At 40.5% G+C, this 22,794-nt stretch overlaps 1 protein-coding gene across 2 annotated transcripts in view; it reads right to left on the bottom strand.

Annotated features, from left to right (window-relative positions):
• MID1 (midline 1) overlaps positions 1–22,794 on the bottom strand; it is a 104,317-nt gene that overhangs the window by 51,190 nt on the left and 30,333 nt on the right. The window contains exon 2 of one of the 2 annotated variants that reach the window (XM_086609424.1): positions 19,844–19,927. The exons of the other annotated variant lie outside the window; for it this stretch is intronic. Within the exon in view, the coding sequence (XP_086465550.1) occupies positions 19,844–19,927 (84 nt within the window). The remainder of the gene's footprint in view (positions 1–19,843; positions 19,928–22,794) is intronic. 2 annotated transcript variants of the gene reach the window in all.

Below are 22,794 nucleotides of genomic sequence, written 5' to 3'. Positions count from 1 at the left end.
AATTAATGTAAGCTTCTAAAGAAGAAAAATGCTGAGTTGTGTGCTCCTGCCTTACGTCACAGCAGAGAAAACAACACCACCCCCGAGACTTTCGTCTCAGAGGCATTTTTCTGCTCCATAAAAAATGTCTACTCAAAGGGCCACAAGATAAAACGCATAGCTATCAGCTACAATGAGATTTTAAATTGCATTTGAAGTAAAGCTACCGTCTTTTTTTCATCAAAAATATTCTTTTCCCTTCCATTGCTTAATACAAGCATTCTCCACTTACTTAAGAGCCTTCTCAACATATATGCTTTTCATTTGCTCACTGGAAGGCTTTGAGAACCGGTCCACTCAAACCGTATCACGTGCTAAGACTCAAACACTGTGGGATGGTACTTTGTAACAACAGCCTTGATAACCGTTTACATTAAATCCACCATGATCAAAGTTTTCCGGCAGCAAACATTGACAGCAGTTTGCATTTCCTCTGCTCCTGGTGTAGAACTGACCAGAGTAAAGCGTATTTTGAGGCTTCTTGGTTTAAAGAAGAAAATAACCTTGAAGAGCCTTCTGGGCTTATCAGAGCCCTGCATAGTGGAAATTAGGTTTGCTAATTATAAAGGTTTCATAAGAACCACAGCCACTCTCCTATCATCTCTTTACAAATTGTCTGAGACAGAGGTTATATCTTTTCAGATTTTGTTGGTTAAAGCGCAACCAAAAGCCATACAGTTACACTGCAGTAAAACAAAGATGAGGAATAAAACATCACAAAGCAGAAGTGTGATCGTGTCTCACCTTACTCAAGCTAGCTGGGCAACCTGAGCGGTGTTGACATGACAGATCAGTCTTTAGTACATGCAGGCTGGCTAGAGATCATAAATATACACCTTGTCACTAACAAAGTCCATGCAACCAGGTCTTCATTGAAACTGTTTTTCCTCCTAACTTGAAGCAGTTAATACTTGCATGTTCTCCAGTTACGTTTCCACCTCGTCATGGCGACTGTCATGGTTTGATGTGGAGGGGGGGTGGTTCTGGTGGTAGGAGAGGGATTTTGCTCCCTGCGACCTCCCTGGTTTTGGAACCGGGTTAGGTTTGGTTCCAGCCACCAGATCAGACTGCCATCCCCCTCGGGGTTGACCCAATAGGGCGCCTCTGCGAATTGCCCTATTTAAGTCAGGACAAGGGAACCGGAAAAGGTGCTTCGCCCAGGATCGAGCAGAGAAGGGAGGAGGGCACTGCCCCCGCTCCCTGGCTCCCGGCCGGGCAGTTGCCTGCGTCGGGCCGGCGCCGCCCACGGAGAATGGCGGCGGTGGAGCCAGCTGGGGAACTCGGGGGCACCCCACTCCCGGGGTGCCCACTGGGCTGAGTTCACCTGGAGAGGACTGAGATCTGAGAGAAACAGCTGCATCGACACCAGGTCAGTGAGGATGGAGCGGGAGGAGGTGTGCCGGAGCCGAGTTTCCCCTGCGGCTGATGGTGAGATGGCAGGCGGCCCCCCTGCAACCAGGACGGCCTCGGTGGAGCAGAGACCCACTCGCAGCCCGTGGGGAGAAGATGCCTGAGCCTGAGGATGGTCGTGTTGGGGTGCACGACGAGGCAGAGCGGCATCTGGAGTCTTCGTGACAACCCACGCCGGAGCGAGTGGCTACAGCTCCCTAAGTACCCGAGACTGTGGTAAAGCCCACACCGGAGCAATCTGTGGGGAAGGATTGTTTCCAGTGGGCTGGACTCACGTTGGAGAAGTTTGTGGATTTTTCCTCGTGGGTAGGGGATCCATTGAAGCAGGGGAAAAGGGTGTAAGGACTCCTTCTTCTTTAAGAAAGAAGCAGCAGTAACAGCACGGAATGAACTGACCTGCACTCCCCCAGTCCCTGCCCCCTGTGCTGCTGGGGGGAGGAGGTAGAGCCGGGAGGAAAAGGAAGGGGGCGGGGAAGGTGTCGGTTTTAAGATCTGGTTTTGTTTCTTTCTGTCCTCTCAAGTAATCGGTTTTTGTTTCCCTTTGTCCTTCTAAGTAATCATTAATAAACTGTTTTGCTTTGAGAAAAGCTCTGCCTGTTTTGCCCAGGACCATGGTTGGTGGGTGCTCCCTCTGTTCTTGTCTCAACCCTCAGCCCCTTTGTTTTTTTTTTTCCTCTCCTCTCTACTTTACTGGAGAAGGAGAGACTGTGTGAGTTTTAGTTGCTGGATCAGCCTAAAACCACGACAGCGACGTACCCTATGAACTAGTCCTGTTGCCTCCAGGACTTGTGTCTAACCTATTAAAAAAGTTGCCAACCAATTCCAGCAGAACTGTCAGAATATCAAGCATGGTTTTGAGTGTGTGCGAGTTTAATGTTTCCTTTGGTGTTCTTTATTTAAATAGACATGCCAGGTACACATGGAAAAACTTAAGCTAATTTTTATTCTATGTACTTGTCCTGAAACATATGACTACTCTTCCATAGGATACACACGCTCAACTCTGTATTTCTGCATCCAGGGAATGGTAACATTTGCGGTTAATAGGAATGATTGACCTCAAGTCTCAAACGTGCAGAGCTTGACAACTGCACTCTACCTTTCTATGGGAAAAGAAATAACAGCTATGATGTTGATACACTCCTGGGGACTGAGATTTTTACCTCAAGTGATTACAGTATATCAGAAGGAAAGACCCATGAGATGCTGCACTGTTAATTAATTGTCCAGGACTATTTTTATTAAAAGTGCAACAAAAATAGCTGCATTTGAAGCCACTATGACCTAAATGATACTAAAGCAAGTTGGGCCTATTTTCATATTTCATAGGAATGCCACTTATTTTTTTATTAACCTTTATTTAAAATGGAAAATTGCAAAAATTAAAGGAAATCCAAGCATTTCCAGTTCTTGACCACATAAAATCTTTATTAACTGAGACAACAACATTCTAGGGAAAACCTACAATTGCACTCTCGCTTCTCCGCAAAGCCATGCCCTCAAACGTACCATGGGCGCTTGCTACTTGCAGATATGTCTCTGCCCTTTGATTTAACTACACTAATCTGCCTTGAGAGTTGCTTTGCTGCCGTGCTCTTCAGCCTTTCTTCACTGCTTCTTCTCCCTTCCTCAAAGCATAAGAGAAATTTCACAGCTGAGGTGTATGAGGAAAAAAGGACAGGGCAAGAGCCCTACATAGTACGCTATAGCGAAAGTTTTCCTTTGATGTGCAGTATTAGGTTAGGAAAAGAAATGAGATATATATACTTTAAAACTATTCTACCTGTAACAGGGACCGTGATTACCAAGAGCACAGGCCAATGGAACTGACACTACTTAGTTATTTTCAATATTGTAATGTGAAATAACTTTTTTTTTTAAACAGAGAAAGCAATTTGTTTTCTGAGGGCATTCAAAGAATTCAAATTCTCATAAGAACCTTGTCCAAGTTTAGACAGTGACAAAACAGACTATGTAGCACAAGTAATTTTTTTAGAGATTCCCAGTTCAATTAAACTATTAGAAGATATCTAAATGTTGGTTTGGCTGGGGTCTAGGGGACTGGTTCAGCCCTGTTTCTAGTGAGTCATTAATCAAAGAAAGACCAATGTAATAATCAGAAATCAAGGATCAAGAATGACTGGATTAAGTATTTGGCTAAATTAAAAACTAAAACCAGTCTTGGACTGCTATGTGAGTTAATAAAGGTTTGCAAAACTGTAGATATATTCTGACTTTTTTTTTTTTTTTTTTTTTGGCTTCAGTGCTGTAGTCAAACTGGAAGCTGAAGTGTTAAAAGAGCACAACAAATACCAGACATCCTGCATTTAAAGCGTGTCATTAAAGACTTATTGTGGAGAGCCTGGAGGTTTGTAAACTCATTCTTTTCCCCATGGGCTAATCCAGCCCAATGAAGGGGGCTAAGGAGAGCCTGAACTGTTGCACAGCTGTCCTGCAGCATCCTGGCTGCATCCACTTCCAGCCTTCCAGGACATGGAATGTACTTGAAATCAGGAGTTCCTTAAGAGCTTCTGCTCATGAGATGACTAATGTAATCTTGCACAAGCAAGATCTCGGAAGTATTCATTTCAAAAACTGAAGTTTTGAGTTTTGCATATAACTAATGACAGACATTTACATGAAGAGAAAGCAAGAAGCTCATCTAAAGAATGGCAATTTATGCAGCGTTATTTAAGTCCTGGCTTCTACAGATGTCTGCCTAAACATTCTGAAAGTTTGTGTTTTATTTAAGAGGTTGTATTATGGAAAAAAATCTGGTTTTAATCAGTCAGCACATATTACTGCATTTTGCAGTTGAAAAATTCTATCTTATCTAACCAGGTATGTATAAAAAGCAATTCAGTAATATGCAAAACTGGCAGGTTAGAGAGAATAGCTAGATAAGCGAGGACTAGAGAAGGTCAACATGGTGATTTGGTCTGTGTTAGGCTGCAGATTGCTGGAGCTGTCACAAACCTAATTCAGCTCTTTCTGCTGGCCTGTAACAAACCTGCCATCTGAAGCAGCTGCACCCATCTGCATTTATGTTTCTCAGTATGACAAACAGCACTTTGAAGGACCTCCATAGATTACCCTCCTGAGGGTATTAATTACCCATTCAGAGAATGAAGCTGGAAGTCCATCTGCTGGCATGGCTGGGAAAACTGGGACACCTGTGGCACACACTAGCTTTGTCTGCTACCAGTGCAGCACCTAGCAGTTCGGCTAAACAGACCACCAGCAGGAATTTATTGAAGAAATGGGAGTGACTTTCTGTGCAGTTCCTCTACAGTGAGGAAACAGGTGCATCTGGGAACACAATACATTTCCAGCTGTTGCTCTGGTGGCATTTTAGGACCCATATAGGCACCATCGGTAAGCTCAAGTGAAGCCAGAGCACAGCACCTCTTTCGGAAAACGCCGATCCCGCTGTCCAACAGCATGGTGCATGAGGTTAAGTGTCAACCAACCAGTCAACCAGAAAGACCCAACTCTGACTTAGAGTGAATCATACTAAACAAAGCACCATTTACAATTATGTTTTATGGTATTCTTTTTCGTTCATAAACTCTCCAGGATTTTGCCAAGTACACCATTGAGCTATTTCCTCCACTCTGAAGCACTCTGGTTTTGCACCACTGAAGTAATTGGTGACTCTGCCTTTGCCTTCCAGTGAATAGGCTCCAGCTGCAAGAGGTTATTCACAATAAAAAAGTTGGCACCTGTCCAGTTTAGTGCTCATTCTGGCACATGCTCATTGCCTTGCTGCCCACAGTTAGAGTTTGGTCTAGACAGGAGGGCAAATGTCTCTGTGTTTTCTTTTCTTCATTTGCTCTATTTCCTATTCAGTAAACTAAACCACTCTACTATATTGAGTAAACACCCTGAAAAACGTTTGGTATGGTGAGGTTGGGTTACTCATAGTTTTAAAGTTTAGACATGGGCTTAAGTACTTTTTTGAAAAGAAGGCTTAAATAGTCATCTAAAATAAATTTTTTTCCATCTAATATAATTTCTCAGTATTTTTCTGTAAAAAGCTTTTGACCAAGCACTAGATCTTCAATTTGGGAGTTAGGGAAATACTCATCCTTGATTCAGATTACAGCTACAGAGCTGTTATTATATTTAAATCTTTGACTTTAAAGTCGCTATGGATAAAACCAGAGAATAATGTTAAATAATCTTAGTGCAATTATATACTTAGAGACTTATCAAAACAACAGGACGGTGGTGAGCTAAGTTTAAACTAAATAGTGAGTAGAAACTGCAAGGTACAGATCTTGTTTTAGAATCAGATTTTATTTCATATTTCTGTTATATTCAGGTGAGGTTTCTGTTCTAACCTGCCTAACTCTTATTGTCAATATTTCATCAGAGATCCGCTTCAGATTTCAAATTCACCAACCATAACAAAAAAAAAAAAAAAGACAAAAACTAAACCAAACCACCACCACCAAAAAAATAGCAGCTTTTGGTTGGTCTGAGTATAATTTAAATATCGATCCACTGGAAAAATAATCACAACAAAAATAGCACTTCATTTTGCCCTGTATTTGTAACTCATAAATCACAGAAAAGCATACCAAGGAAATAGTCAGCAGGCAGAACTATCATCCTCTCTCATTTAGTGTACAACACTAACAGCTATTCCTCTCTTTGCCTCAGCAGTGGACTCAACTCCATTCCCAGACATCCTAATCTCCCTCATCACTCTTATCTCCAAACCACGTACATATTTTGCCCCTTTTTCTTTGGTCATGCTGTGACCTGCCCAGCTGCTGCTACAACACACCCTTCACCTGCTGCTAGATTTTATGAACCTGAGTTCAACCCAGTTGCTGGCTCTTGCTTTGCCAGAAGGGCACGGTGCCAAGAGTTTCTGGGTGGAAGGTCTGAAAGTAACTTTGATGCTCAAGAAGTAGTACTGTGAGCTACAGCCAGGGGAGCAGCCAAAGAAATAATTCCTTTCCTTTCTCTGCTAAGATATTTTTCAGTCCCTATTGGAGTGCACATTCATATAGATTAAAATGCAATAATCAATTCAGTGTTAATCCAACTATCATTTGAGGGGCCAATAATTCAAGGACAGATTATTATTTAATAGCCCTTGACAATGTGTATGGAATGCTTAAAAAAACCCAACAAGCCAAAAGCAAACCTCCCATGTGGAGGCCACAGCAGACTTGAATATTTCACTTACTTCAGCATTGCAGATAATCACAGATGTGTTTTGCTTTACTAATACGAACTAATCAATTAGTATGAACTAATGAATTGTTCATACTAATATGACCAATTGCATGAGGACACTTCAAAGCAGTGAATATTAGCTCAAGAAGACATGTTTGCAAGTACTTTTGTAGTTATTTTTACTATGTTCCAATAGTAATAAATCACTTGTAGCATGCCAAACCATAAACGTAACTCAAGTCAGTTCTACTTCATCAATACTTGAGGTCCCATCATTATATTCCAAACATTATTTTCCATTTTTTGCTTTAGCTTACACACAGCTTGAAAGCATATCTGGGGTAAAACTTCTGTTGGTAAGAATCAGTGGATTGTGACAAACTGTTCCTAGTAGCACCACAGAACTCTGGTCTCTCAAGACATTTAAAACATACAATTAAAAAATAAAAATTCTGCTGTAGTTTAGCAAGATGATCGATCCCATCATATGAAATCAAGGGACGTTTTTGAGAAAAAAGTGTAAATGGAAGCCCAAATACATGCACCTCTAAGGTTTCAAACTTGCACTGAGCAAGCACGGGCTTTTCTGTCACTCTTTCAATTTCTAACACATTATTTTGTACTGCAGCTTCTGAGTTGGAACTTTCTCTGTTTTCTTGACATTTCAGATTCTTAGCTGAAAGGCAGAACATTAAGGAAAGACCTACGTGTTCTTTTCGTAGAGAACTGAAACAATTAATAAGAAATCTGCATGTGCTAACAGGAAGAGATTTTGAACATTTTACTAATAAAATAAGTCAAGATGCTTTGTCTTTGGCCTTGACATTAAACAATCAAATTCGCATTAGCAAATTTGGTAAATCTCGCATCGGAAAAGAGAGTATTTAATTTAACCAAAGCAGTTTTTAAGTAGATATCTACCCTAGAATTTCATGAATGCCCAGTTAAGAACAAAATATTTGTGAATAACAGAGAATAAAACAGTTGAATTCACAGTTCCTTTTCTATAAAAACAGGAAGTGATAGGTATAACCCAACCCTTCTTAAAAACCTTAGAAACTTAAGAAAAATCAAGATAATTTTCAAGCGCCGTTTTCCTGTTACCTCTTCTTCCTCCAGAATGCCAAATGCAGAAATGATGTTCCTCTAGACGAACTCATGTGTGAGTAATGAAGCCTTCTAACTTACCTTTGAATGACTTACAAAGAATCTTAGACACTTTCAAATTATGCAGTCCAGTATATCTAAACTAAGGATGCAGAACTGAGCTAGTCTTACATGGCCTGCTGATCATCTTCACATCAGGTGGGCTAACAAAATGTAGCATCAGCCTGCCTAAACCCTCACATGTAGCTTTGGCCACTTCTATGTAACCATTTATCATGACAGGCACTCAGGCAACAAAAAATAAATGTGCTTACATTTCGGTGAAAAGACTAGCAATTTAGAGAGATGTGCAAATTCAATTATTCCTGGAGAAGGAGAGAGCGAGATCTTAACATTTCAAGTGACACTATTTAGATAACGTGACCAATTTACACAGACTTCCTCCAGACAAATTATTCATTTGATTTATCACAGCCTTTGAAATTTTCCCTGCTATCAAGACTGGCAAACTTTCCACTGAAAACATGAACCAAGGCTGATTACATAAGTATGCTCTTCATGGCACTTCGGGAAGATATAGAAACTGTAAAGCCCATAGAAGTATTTATCTGGAGTCTTTAATTGACTAAGTTTGATTTCGATCTCGTACAAAGTTTTCTTTGGAGAAAAGACATGGACTTGATTCACCCAGTACAGTACTTCAGGTTTTCTACATCTGTTCTTTCTGAGAGTCAGGCCTATCGACTTTGTGAGAAACATTCTTCTCTTTAGCCATATACACAAACAACTGTGCATTTACATAGGTACTCATACATGTTCTGTAAAGTGGAAAAAGTAAGTTATGCATTGTGCAAATGGTGTAGACGGAGAACACAGAGTCTCCTCTGGTGTTTCTGTGCTTGATCAACAACAGCATTTTGAGGTCACACAATGACCTGGATGAGGGGATTGTATGTACCCTCAGTAAATTTGCGGACGACACCAAGCTGGGAGGCTGTGTCGATCTGCTCGAGGGTAGGGAGGCCCTTCAGAGGGATTTGAACAGACTGGATAGTTGGGCTGAGGCCAATGGCATGAGCTTTAATAAGGCCAAGTGCAGAGTCCTTCACTTGGGGTGTAAAAACCCCAAGCATCACTATAGGCTCGGGGAGGAGTGGCTGGAGAGCTGCCTGGCGGAGAAGGACCTGGGGGTGTTGGTTGACTACCGGCTTGATATGAGCCAGCAGTGTGCCCAGGTGGCCAAAAAGGCCAATGGGATACTGGCGTGTATCAAGAATAGTGTGACCAGCAGGAGCAGGGAAGTGATCCTGCCCCTGTACTCGGCACTGGTGAGGCCGCACCTGGAATATTGTGTCCAGTTTTGGGCCCCTCGCTTTAAGAGAGATATTGAGCTCCTGGAGCGAGTCCAAAGAAGGGCGACTAAACTGGCCAAGGGGCTGGAAAATAAAACTTATGAGGAGCAGCTGAGGGAGTTGGGGCTGTTTAGCCTGGAGAAGAGGAGGCTGAGGGGAGACCTGATTACAGCCTACAAATACTTGAGAAAAGACGGTGGGGAGGTAGGGGAAGGGCTCTTTACATTAGCGACGGGTGATAGAACAAGAGGAAATGGGTATAAGCTTAGTCAGGGGAGATTCAGGTTGGATGTTAGGATGTTAGGAAGTATTTCTTCTCTGAAAGGGTTGTCAGCCACTGGAATAGGCTGCCCAGGGAGGTGGTTGAGTCCCCATCCCTGGATGTGTTTAAGAATAGGCTGGATGATCTACTTAGGGATATGGTTTAATGGGGATTAGGGACGGTTGGACTCGATGATCTCTAAGGTCTTTTCCAACCTAGAAATCTATGAATCTGTAAATCTATGAATACTGACTGAGGGCTGAGCCTGACTTCACACACTCAACAGTTTTTAAAACATTACATGAAAAGATAGCTCTTTAATTCCCTTTTTTCTTTTTCTTGACTGAAGGAGTTAGGCTTGACTAAAGGAGTTAGATCTCTTCTGCCTGGAGAAGAGAAGGCTCCAGGAACACTCATCGCAGTATTCCTGTATTTAAAGGCCACCTACAAAGAAGACTCTCTCTTCACAAGGAGCCACATGGAGAAGATAAGAGACAATGGGTACAAACTGCACCAGGAGATGCTTCATTTTGATGCAGGAAAGACCTTTTTTACAGTGGAAACAGTTGTTCATTGTAACAGCCTCCCTAGGGACATGACAGAGTCCCCATCACTGGCGGTCTTCAAGATGCAATTGGACAGATAGTCTAGATAACTTCATCTAGGCTCCCTTTCACATGAAAGTTTGGACCAGATCATCTTTCAAGGTCCCTTCCAAACTAGGATGTTCTATGATTGATGATTTATTAAGTACTTTTCCTAATTAAAGAGCTACATCTATAATTGAATCACTCTTTTAAGTGTGGCTCTGTGTGCGCATGCATGTTTTAGCAGACAGTACAGTGAAGCCAACCTCCAGGTTAGCTTGGCCTCTTGTTCTAGCTCACTGGGCTCCATGTCTGTATTTTCAGCTGCTTTGCCCAGTTTGGGCTGATTTCAGCTATGCAACTCTTTCCTGATTTTGAACAGTACAAGGTCACTAACAGTCAAAAGTAAGCTATGTATGGGAGAGGAGAACTGACATCTCTCTAATTCCTACTGGCCTGGTCCACTCTTTCCTGTATCTCCAGGAGTTTGGAAAGCAAAGCCTGGCAACACTTGTCAACCTCCAGGGCATCAGGGTCTCCCAGACTGAGGGGCTTCGATTCCTCCTTTCTGAACACACGCCTGTTCGCCCTGTGCATAACCATGCAAGTCTGTGAGATGGTCAAGAAAATAATTGTGCAAATAGCTGAGGGGCTGCCAGGAGGACTATGTCATATAATGCCCACGTAGCTGATGTCGAGAGCGGCTCTATTTTCCCAATTGCTCTGCTGTTTCTAGAAGCGTATACGTTTTACAGTTACACCATGACAGGAAAGGCAAGTTGGCGTCGGTAAGCCTTTCACTTTGTTGTAACTGTTCATACAGGATATGGGAATTACATCTGGGAAACTGCATATTCTAAGTAATATTATTGAATATTGAAATGACAGCTCCATTAACTTTCATTTTTTTCATTTGTTTCTGCCAGAGTGGTTCCTATTCCACACACTTACAGTATAAAACTAGCTTTTACCCAGGATTTGTTAATTAATAAGGATCTTACTCTACAGTCCAACATCTCTGGGTTTTTTTGTTTTTGGAATAATGTATTTGTTTTGAAAGCTAACAGCACCTCAAATCATGCAATGTCTTTGTTTCCATAGTAACCACCTTGTTTCAACTGAAAGAAACAAATGAAACACCAAATACATGAGGCCTTAAAATGCCTTAAATTACTCATTTCAGTAATTAAACAAAAATAGACAAAATCAGTTTTTTTAATAGAGATAAAACAGTACCAGTGCATACTTTGTACTTTCCCTCTATGAATTTCAATTTGTTTTACAAAAGAGAAACATTATGATCCTTATTTTACAGATTATTCAATTTCCATAAAATCAAATGCCTTTAATCCAGACCTCCCTGAAGGCTATGCTAGTTTTTCTACTGAGTCAGTGGGCTTTCAATGAGATTCATCAGAAGCCAACAAAGTCAAGAAGGTCTCTCCCGCCACAGATACCGTGTGTTGGTAACACATTCTCGTACAGATAAGTAATCTGAGCGCTCAAGATAGTGATTATTACTTTGTTGTCAGAGTAGTATCGGTATATTTGATATCAAACTATTGCTCAAATAACATGTACATGATTACCAATGACAACAAAGCAATGACTCGAAGATGCCTAGGTTTGACATAACAGAGGTACATCATCCTTGCCACAGTCCATTGATACACGATCAAAGTGAAAACTTACTCGATAAACATTCCCAATTCAGATCTCTAAAACTAGCATCTCAGAAACATTTTATGAAAAATTATCGTCTTGATGCTGAATGACATTTTGAAACTGCATGTTTGAAAAAAGTATATTTCTGTAGCTCCTGCTGGTTTTGTCCAGACCTTTAAGGCTGTACATTCCCATTATCAAATACGCACTGCAGTATGTCTCCAGTATATGACATTAGCTGCTGCGTGCTTTTCAAAGTAAATCAAAGTCTGGTTTGTTTCATTTTGCAGAGTTGTCTACAGGTACCTTCAGAAATTCTTAGGTACAAATGAAATCTGTACATCAAAAATGCTTTTGAGGCTCGGGGCTCAACAACTAGCACTAAAATGAAATGTGAATGAAGGAAAAGGAAATCACCGTAAAAGCAATGCATCTGATAGAACAACTTAGTGATTTTCTTGAAGGAAAGACTGTACTTGGTAAAACAGCTCTTCACCCTGATGGTTGCAGAAAAGGCCCCACGGATCCTGGTGGACAACAAGCTGACCATGTGTTCTCAGAGCAAAGATGGCTGTTGTCACCTTGAAGGTGTTCAAATGCTGGAAGAGGTTGTCCTAACAGGCTGCCTAAAGAGGCTGTGGGGTTCCATTCTCGAAGATATTCAAAAGAGTTTGTCCCGAAGCAACCTCCCCTCATTGTGCAAGAGGCTGGACTAAACAACCTCCAGAGGTCTCTTCCAAGTTAAAATATTGTGTAATTCTGTAATTAAGATGCTTATCTTCATAAATCTTAAATTTTACTAAAATCGTGAAAATCTGAAGATCTTTTAATATAGATAGTTGAGCCTTAAAAATTTTTTATATAAAGAACTTAATGAAGTACATTTATTTAGAAGCTTTCTTATACCCTATTTTACCTTTCACTAGAGCTACAAGACCTATAATATCCAAATATGAAGTAAGCTAATGTGCTTTTTATAAAAGTACAAGGAACTAATAAATATCTATGAATTTAAGGTTTTGGTTTAAATATTCTAGGAGACAGATTTCAGGAAAATTGATAAGCTCATGAGGTTTATCAGATATATCTAATATGTCCATCATTATAGTACATACGTGCCAACATTTTTGTACATTTGATTACACTAGTTAAAGCACCTCGTAAACCATAAGTGAATAATATGGCTACATAGCTTGTTCTGTTAACTTCATTGAAAGTATTCTTTGAATTCTAATCTTCTGTAGTATGTCCTGTTTCAGTGAATAATATACTTTCTGGGTAGTGTACAATTACAGAAACATCATACCTTTCCTACTTCACCTGGAATCCGCCACAAAGAAAGAGACTGTAATTTATTAAGGGGTGTTTCCAGTTTTCAGAGCAATTGTGAGACATTATAAATGAAACAGAACAGGAACTCCAAAGCATCTTCAGCCTTTACTATTTCATATACTCCATTAAAAAGAAAAATCTGCTTTCTTTTCCTCCATTCAGTATTGGCTGGGCACTCTAAGCAAGGGTGGGAAAATCGTGACCCCTTTTTCAAGACTTGGTCAGAATGTGGCACCAGATAGTTGTGACTTAGTGCTCCTGGGTTGCACTGCTGGGCATGAAAGTTTCAATGAAAGAGCTTTAATTTTAAAACCTGTCACTGGACAGAACAGATTCAAGCCTTCTTTTAACATTTGCTTGCTCGATATGAAAGCTGTAAGGTAAAAGGAAGGAAAAGCCTTAAGATGTGCGTGGATTGCTTGACATGGAAGTACAAATTAAGATAATTTACTACTATACTGCATTAGAAAAGCATAAAGAAAAGAGCACCACCTAAATGGATTACAAATCCTTACATAAAACTTGTGCCTATTTCCCAGTTTTCCCTGAATAGCCTGGCTGCCCTGTTTTAGTCTGTCCTATTAAATTGTGTTTTTTTTCTACAGTTAAAAATGCCACTTAGCTGAAGTGAAATCCTTAATTCTTTTGAGGGTATACAGTATGGGTCTCCTAATTAGGACATCCTGTGGAAACTCAACTTAATAAAAGACTAGAGAAAGAGGAAAGAAATACTATATAATACTTTGTACTGAAATAATGCGCTAATTAAACAAAAATGCAAGCTAAAAATTGCACGCTCTTCATTTTTCCCTGGAGGTCTTGCAAAAGACTGAAAGCATTTTCAGTTTAATCCCTCAGATTTAAAAATTCGAGTGCTATTCTGCATCAGAGCTGTAATTAGACATTTTGATACTAACAATAGAGTTTATAATTTCACACCAGGCTGATCATCACTTAAAACCATTTATTTCAGCTCAGTACATCCCCTGTTAATTGGAATGTTTTGCTAGTGATGTTCCCATTAAGATACAGTCATGTCATTACGGCCATTAGGCTCAATCTCTTCTCTGGAATACAACCCAGGAACCAGCCCTCGCCGAACACATGCATATCGACAGCTGGTGTGGATACACTAACAGCTACCTTCTTGTTCAACTGTGTGATTTAGGTGAAATAAAAGAATTAGTATGCAAGATGTTGCAGTCTCTCTTGCACATGAGGTCAGATTCTGCAATTACACTGGTCATGTTTGGCCTCAGAAAGCTGAGAATTTATAATGTCTGCCTGCAGCAAGTTTTAAAAAGTAGAAATTTTGTTATACACAAAGGACTGGATCCAGTCATTAGTTGAATGTAAGAATCAGATGACTTCCAGAGATGTAGCTCAGTTCATAATTTATCTTCAACTATCTAGAACATATTTCAGACTTTTCAAAGCTGTTACTCATATCAGCAGGGACTGTAGTTTCACCTATGATTACACACATTTGACATTTCCCATTATTAGATCCTGATTTCATACACAGTAATGTCAAACTTTAGTTATTCCAGATAAAATTTTCCAGTCACACTCTTTCCTTGGCCTGGTTTTATTTAATTTTTATTTTAATGAAAATGTCAGCCAAAACCACCAGCTAATTTCACAAAACAGGATAGGGGAAATACGCTGCCGTCAATGATAAAAAGTCTTGCTCTGCTGCTTCAGTGCTTTGAAAGCTCGACTCAAATTTGGCAAGAGAGGTTTCTATGCCAGGTATGTGCCTTTTTGCCTTTTGCTGCTAGTCCTTCCAAATTCAGGCAAGATCTGAAAAAAATCTGTACATCACAGTGTTGCAACTAAAAGTTCTAAAGATTGTCAATGCTAGGTGAGATCAAGACTCCCAGCTGACCAGACAGTACATGTACCATCACGGTATAGCTCAGGGCTACTAAAATCAAATTATAATATCTTTCTAATGACTTCTCTCACCTGACGATCCAAGGCAGGGTCATATTCCAGATCTAAAAACAGAGATTTGTCTCTCCTGTGCATTCAGTTCCCCTCCCATGAGGACCCACTAGTTAAAGTAGAGAAGTTCAACTGAAAGTTGAAGTGAAACCAGTGCTATAGTTCGATTAGCGACAGAGAAAAGAGTTTGACAAAGACATGGGAACTGGTAGACTAGCAATGGATAAAAACTGCTCCTGGTGAAGCTAGATTGGAAGGAGGTGCTGGGAAGAAATGGAGAAGACAGCTGGAAAAACAGAGCGAGCAAAGAACGACTTTGGAAAAGGATGCTGAGACTGGGAGTCAGGTGAACTGGAAGCCCCTCTAGAAGTATAGCCAGACAAGAGCCTGGAAGTGAGAGGGTAAATTAGTAGAGTAGATACTGGAAATGATAACCTCAGAACTGAAAAAGGGGTAGGGATGGTTGAAAGATAAGGGAAGGGGAGGAAGAAGCAGAGCAGAAGAAGGACCAGGGGAAGGTCGCCACTAGTTAGATGAGAATCTGGATATGGTAATTACTGTGGCGGGGAAACAGCTAGGACTGGGAAATAAAGCCTCGGAGGGCAGAGCCACTGGGGCAAGAGACAAGTGAGGGCAGAGCCCTGAGCAGAACAGTGGTGTGTGGGAGGTGGGGCTTACCAAAAATAGATGAGCATCCATGGAGATCGAAAAAGACTAGAAACCAAAGGAAAAGGTTCAGAATAAATATAGATGTAGAGTCAGGAAGATGGAACTCTTGGGATATGGATGCTGAGCATAGAAAACTGGAAAAGGATCTGAACAGGCAAGGAGACTGAGTGTCAGGAAAAGGGAAGACTGGGTCTATGGAAAGAAGATGGGAATTAGAAATTAGTCTCTCTCAGAAGGAGAGGCCTCTAGGTGAATAATTTAGCAAGCTTAATAATGGCCTTTGTGTGGACTCATGTTGACAGAGAAAAAAATCAACTTCAAACAGCATTCTTACAATTCTCAAATGATCCCTATGATATCAGCTATACTTTCCCATTTAGCCAAATATTTCCATCTGCCAGCAGAAATGCAATCATATATTGCAACAGAATCACATAAACGAGACCACTAGAGGAAACATTCCATTTTTAATTGTTTCTCACAATTCTTTTTTGCAACCTTGGGAATTGCTTATATGCAAAAAGCAAGAAGTGAAAAATATAAACAGTACAATAGTTGTCTCTGGAAATGCTGCTCTTTTGTAGAAACTGAATAAAGGAACTATCAAAGGATTCTTTACTCTTCTAAATTACCAACCTGTGATTTGTTTCTATAAATTTTGCCATTGATTTGATTTAGGTAGGATTTCACCCCATCCTCCTTTGAAAAGGAAATTGAAATGAAGCACTTGTTCTCCTAACCCAGCTTGTAATTAATCAAAGGCTGCAATGTTAATATAATTGTTTAGTTTCCATTCCCATTAAGTATATTTCACAGTAAGCATCAGCTCTTTACTCTCTGCAAGTTAGACAATGTTAGAGGACAACATCATATCCTACTATCTGCTACCAAGTACAATACAATGCAGTTTGTCATCAGTTTTAGTCAGGCAGAGCGTTTGGTGTTCTTACTAATAAGTTCTTCAAATAGAAGACTCTCTGAATTTTGAAGCTCTTGTGTTTTTTTTGTTTGTGTGTTTTTTTTGACAAAAAGTCAATGAATAAATTAAAGTGTTTTCCTTTCCCATATTACAATTATTTCACAAAATGTGCTTACTTGCAAAATATATGACACTTTTGGCCTACAGCAATTTGTTGCTTTGGAAAGTATCTAGAATTTTAAGCATCTGCGTTTAAGGAGCAGATCCTTGGTTGATGTAAACTGTGACTCTGAAAAAGTTATTTATGTCAGCTGCTAACCGTGCTGCTGATATTTACTTTGAAAAACAGATGAGGTATCTTATTATATTTATCATGACAAACCTCCCACAGACAGCGTAATTTTGAGGCTGTGCTACTTAATCTGACATACAAGCCTAAGGTTCTACATGAGACATTTAAAAGCTTACATTAAAAACATGAAGAACACTGATATTTTAGGCTAATATATCACAGTCAAGGATACCTTTATAGTAGAATTATGACAGCTCTGAAGCATAGGATTTAGCAAAGCAGGGGCATAACTTTGTCATAAGAATGGGAAAACAGCTCAGAAAACTACGGGAGGCATTTCTTAGTGTTCTATTCAGTGGATATGCATCAAACAGGTTTAAGGTGGGCTAGGCTGTAGCCATCTCTTGGGCACCGCTCCTTCCAGCACATGGGATCACAATGGGAGAGACCTTGCTCTGCCTTGAGACCAAGCCACATGCTACACTGCAGGGACTTGTCTCCAGATTAGCCCTATTGCCTGGCCACTCTCCCTACCTGCACTGCCCTGACTGAGCCACCCTGCCCTCACATCCCCGTATGTCATGTGGTCCGTTGGCATTCAAAACTTGTGTACAGCCACCTGGCAACACTTTGTCTCATGTCAAAAAAGAAGTGAAAGTCTTGCCTATCATCAAAGTGCTTCAAAAGCATGCTAAAATGTTAATTACGAATGTATGGGGTTCACTGAGTTTCAGCTCCATCTCTATTATCAGATACACTCCAGTCAAGGATGCCACAACAGCCCAGCTGTTCCTGTCACCCTCCTATACCAGGGTTGACACCTTCAGTGTGAACAGCACTGAACTGCACAGATTCCCAATCTGTCTGTTTGTTCAGTGCTGGGGCCCTGGTCTGGATTGCCACCAAATAAAGAAGCAGCTGGTGTTATAGCAGGCTCAATACATTGACTTATGTTTTTCGAAGGTACATTGGCTGTAATTGCAAATAAGTTCTTTGTGAGATACTCATAAATAACTTGAGAAGCAGGCACCTGGAACACGGATCTGAAAAAAAAGTTGTTGATACCTGACAGTGATTTCAAAGAGACTTAGACTCCCAAATGCAATGCCCATGCTGAGCTTCTGAAAATATCAGGTAAAAACTGATTCTCTTCAGTCACTCATGTATCTATAGCCAAAGCTTATTTCCCGGTATCACACACTGAGGCCAAATCTGGTGAAAATATTGCACAGTGGAAAAAACCCCATTCATAGATGCTAATACTGCGATAACCAAACCTATGTTCCTCACATTCAGAGACAAGTTAAGATCACTTAGGAAAACCACAGCCTGACTCTGCTAGCTGGTTTAAGGGTATTTTAGTATTCATCCCACACTTGCCATATGACAGAGGTGAAATGTTCTTCTCCGATGTTTTTATGCAGTACTAGCCATTTCCTTACACTGCTAGATATTGCTGTTTGTTCAAGGAATAAGTCACTGTCTGGATGAAAAACTGCTTTTGAAAATAAAATTCATATGTCTGACTTGACCCACACCGAAATATCCCAGCAAATCCCAATTCCCTTGTGAAAAAAATAGTTAGGCAAACAAGATTTACCATTTCTTCAAGAGATTCTGGAAATGGCATATAGCTCTAGAGCTCAGCAGCATGCTTTTAAATATAACAGGTTTACTATGTTACTTTTTTGAATATTTCTCTAAGGAAAAAGCCTTCCCAACTGATAACATCTGGCAAAGAAAAAATAAAATTGTTATGAGAGCCGCATTATTTTGAGCACAGTCTGGTAGGAAATAAACTACAGAACAAGTTTTCGCATACATTTTTTCTTCACTTTTATTCCCAGGAGCAACGTTTATTCTCTGGTCTTTGCCACGTCACATCACTGAGTTTTTCAGTTCCTTCCTTTATAAAGAAAAAAGAAGTAACACCGGCCTAACTCTATTTAATGAGGCAACGCAAAGCTGCCCTCAGGGCAGTGCCCAGGGTCCTTCCACAGCTTCTCTCCCTGACACTGCCACTTGCTGGGTTTTGTGGGGTGCGAGCAGCCGCTACAAACCTTCTGGCAGCCTGTGCAAGTCAATTCTCAGCATGCGACAGTCTACTGATCGGGACCAGTTAGACAAAGTGTCACAAGAACACTGAACGTGAAGAGTCCTGTAGTCTTTATCATGAACAGTGTCACTTACCGCTGTGATGACATGGCCAGTTTAAGGAGTACGGTCCTGCCCTTCCCACTGCCCTATCCCTGCCTGGCACTGCTCTGTGCAAGCTGCACTGTGAGCCAGGTCTGGGTTAAGAATAAACCTCTGAAAGAAAGGAGATGCGAACTGAAATATACTTAAAACCAGTATAAAAGATCCAGTTTGCAATGCAGCCTCACAGATAGCTGTAGCCGAAAAACTGCGGAGGTGATGAGCTGTGGCAGAGCAGGGAGAGCGAGGTGCTGAAGGGTCAGGAATTGCCAGGCGGTTTTCACAGCACAGCCAGCATCTCATGGGCTCACTAAAAAGTAATCCTGACTCACCAAGTCTCTTCAAACACTGTAAAAAGTAATTACATACATCACCACTTCTCGCTGATGTTGTGATATTAAAAGGGGGTAGAATTTACTGAAGATAAATATAAAGCCAGCATCTAATACTACGTGGGATGGTAGAAGAGAAAGGGAAAGTATACAATAACTGTATAACTGGTGTCAGTTCTCAGAAAAGCATAAGATGAGGTGTATAACCAGTAGTTATTCAGTTTGCAAAACAGCCAGCCAACTGCAACTGCAAATTAATATTATTTACTCATTAACCCTGGTAATTTAATGATGATGTATTTACTTATTTTGAACTGGAAGGACAATCTCTGCTATGAATGCCTTACTTCTCTTCTAAGATCTACTTTAAATTTACGTATGTGGCCAAAAGCTTTGCTTGCCTTTAAAGTAGAATAAACAATGTTCTCATTTACTTCCATTATCCGACACCATTTATTTCACATGACCACTGAAAACGTACTCATTACTGGATGTGTATAAGCTTGTGTTCGGGAAACTGAATTAGGAACGCAGGTTTCCTTACCTGGCCTATCATGGCACTACAGAGCGATACTGCCACGGCTCCTGAATTCGCTGCAAGTTCTGGACTCCAGGGTGGGGTTAGTTCCTTGGTGAGAAAGAAATGAATTTACACAGACAGAGTTTATGGCATCCCTGCATCTTTTATTTATGGTAGATGCGATTTTAAGGAGAGGAATTAGACAGCAGAGTCAGTGTGCAGTATGTGACTTGGAGACTGGTTCTGAAACTTCAGAAAAGACTCTCTGATACCAAACTCCACACTGTTTGTCTGAGTAGAGGAAGGACTCTGTTTAAGCTCCTTTCCCCAGATAGACAAAATCTCTTAGTTTTGTTTGCCTTACCGTTTTTTTTGGCAGCTAGTGACTTAACTTCAAGTTATTTTAATAACTTAAGAACATGCCACTGTTGAAAGGGGCATTCCTGCTCTCACCCTTTCATCAGCACTACAGCATGTGGGAGCATATACTCAAGGGCATCAAAATATTAATCTTGCTGAAAACAAATCCCTCCCAAGGTGCATGATTGCAACAGTCAGCACCAGTGAGGCAGTGGATAACAAGTTATTCCGAAGCAAGTGGTGAAGCATAACCATCTCTCTTATTGATGAGGTCTCAGATTAGCTGAAACTGCTCACAAAACTGCTCTAAGTGACGCTCTCCTCAGAAGTTTCTAGAGCCTACGCTATTTTCTTTAGGCTTATGACTGTTGAAAGTCTTACAGCCTCTCTGAAAATTAAAACTACTTTTACTTTGAAATGTATGGATTTGTTTTTCCAGATGCCTCAGATTTGAAGGATACATTTACAAGGCATGGATTTTAAAATACACTACAAAAATTAGACTCCCATGAAGCATTACTTTTTGGGCACCCTCACTCCTGAATAATTTTTGCAAATCTCGCATAAGCTCAACAGAGTTGATTTACATCCCCCATCGTAGCACCTATATGTTTTGCCATGCAAAGAAGCACCTTATTGCTAGCTCTATGAGCAAAGGGTCAGTCAGATTTCAGCTAGTCAGAAATAGTTTATTTACATGCTATTATAGTTTGTTTATCTTTCTAGACGAACCAAGTTACAACTGTAGAATGGTGAGTATCCTCAGAACACATATCTCTAGAAGCACAGGGGCCACTCGTCAGTATAGAAAAATATAACAGGCATTCGCTGCAAAAACTTGGTCTAACTAACTGAGTAGAGTTGTGCTGGGAAGGAGGGAAGAGCAAGGGGTGAAAAAGTAGCTTTTTAGCATTCTAGAGAGAGATAATATGATGAGGATAGAAAGGAGTTTCTTTCCAACAGTTTCATTTAAATTCATCCTTCCTCTAACTCTGACCTGACTACCTGCTACACCTCCATGCAGCTATCTGCCACACCTACGATAGCTTACAAATGGAATGGCTAGCTTCAAAAAAAAACAAAACCAGAGACCAAGGTCTTGGATATGTTGAAGTCCTTCAAAATTCATTAAAATTGACCACTGAATAGTGGAGTGAGGACTGCTGGAGCGTGCCCCTACCCTAGAAGCACCCCTCATGCTGCGCTGCTGCTTGCCCAGCTGGTAGCCTAAGGAAGGGAAGAGGTACTGAGGACGCCCATGGGTTTTCAATAAAGTATTACGAGGAAGGAAAATTGAATCCACAGAGCATGGGAGGAACCCGGGCTTATTTGGAGGGTTATCGAGACACGGGCCACTCTACTTGTAGCTTTGTTAGTCCTGTTGCCCATGCTGCCCACTTTGTAACACACCTGCCACCTTTCCTCAGTCTCCAACCTGGAGTGGGGCTGGGTTATGCACAGCAGGAAAGGAGCTGACCTCTGGCCACAGGAGAAGTAAAAGCAAAGAGTAAATTTTTGGTTAAGTTAGTGAGCATCCACCATTCTCAAAGCAGAAAGTATAGTATCAACCCCAGCTGGAAACTGCTACAGTAATATCAGGTGCATCTCCGGCAATACTGCAAGGTGCCACTATATATCATTATGTAGCATACTAAAATGCATATGATACTATATACTATACATTATTACATGATATACTATATTGTAATATTTCAATATGCTGCTACAGAATCACTAGCTGGAACAGGATGAGTAAAAGCATAGTCCACGGCCTGGAAAGGACTATAGTCAAGTATTACAGTGAATACCGCTTTGCATTTTTAGCACATTTGTTGTATCATCAGAGTTTCACATTCATGTTTGTGGTATTTATGTGCCTGTCAAACTTGGGGAAAGTGTCTAAATCAATGAGAAAGTTTTAAATTATCAAAATAATGCAGTTAGATCTATAGACTGGCACATTTCTTCTAAGCACATTTTAAGGTTCCCAAGAAGTCGTCTATCCTAAAAAGCCATTCTTTAGCTAATTCCTTCCAAAGAATAATGTCTAGCACTCAGCTAATCCATCATATCTAGGTAGGCAGACTTTGCCATTCGCAATGATAGCGCCCCATTTCTACATCTGCTGAGTGGGAAGGGAGTCTTTTTTCTCGCCTCCTGGAATGGTTCAGAGGACTTAGGCTGGAATTCAGCAAGCTGCATAAGTATGTGTTCACCATTAAGCTCCTCCATAATTATGCAGACAGTTACCCAGCAGTAGGAAACTATCTGAACTATGCCACTTCTACAGCATGCAAAGACCAATGTGAGCCTTATAAAATATAAGCACACGAAATAAATCAATATTCAGAGAATCAGTTAATATACTAATCATCAACAGAGTGGAAAGGACAGCACGTTGAATTTTGAGCCTACTAGAAACCCTTTCCTTCTTTAGCGCATGAGACATTTATCTGCAACCAAAATGTCACGAGTGAATAATTGTGAAGTTAGAAGAAATTTGTAGTAATTAAAGGTAGAGTTGAGCATTCCCTCCAGGGACACTTACTGAAATACTGCCTTGTTTAAATGTGAGAAAATTTATGCTAGAACTTAAATAATGGTAATTATTCATA

The sequence above is a fragment of the Tauraco erythrolophus genome, chromosome 1 (genome assembly GCF_009769465.1).
Source record: "Tauraco erythrolophus isolate bTauEry1 chromosome 1, bTauEry1.pri, whole genome shotgun sequence".
In the NCBI taxonomy this organism is placed as follows: domain Eukaryota; kingdom Metazoa; phylum Chordata; class Aves; order Musophagiformes; family Musophagidae; genus Tauraco; species Tauraco erythrolophus.
The sequence above is the reverse complement of the archived record's forward strand: the minus strand, read 5'-3'. Positions and strand labels throughout refer to the sequence as shown.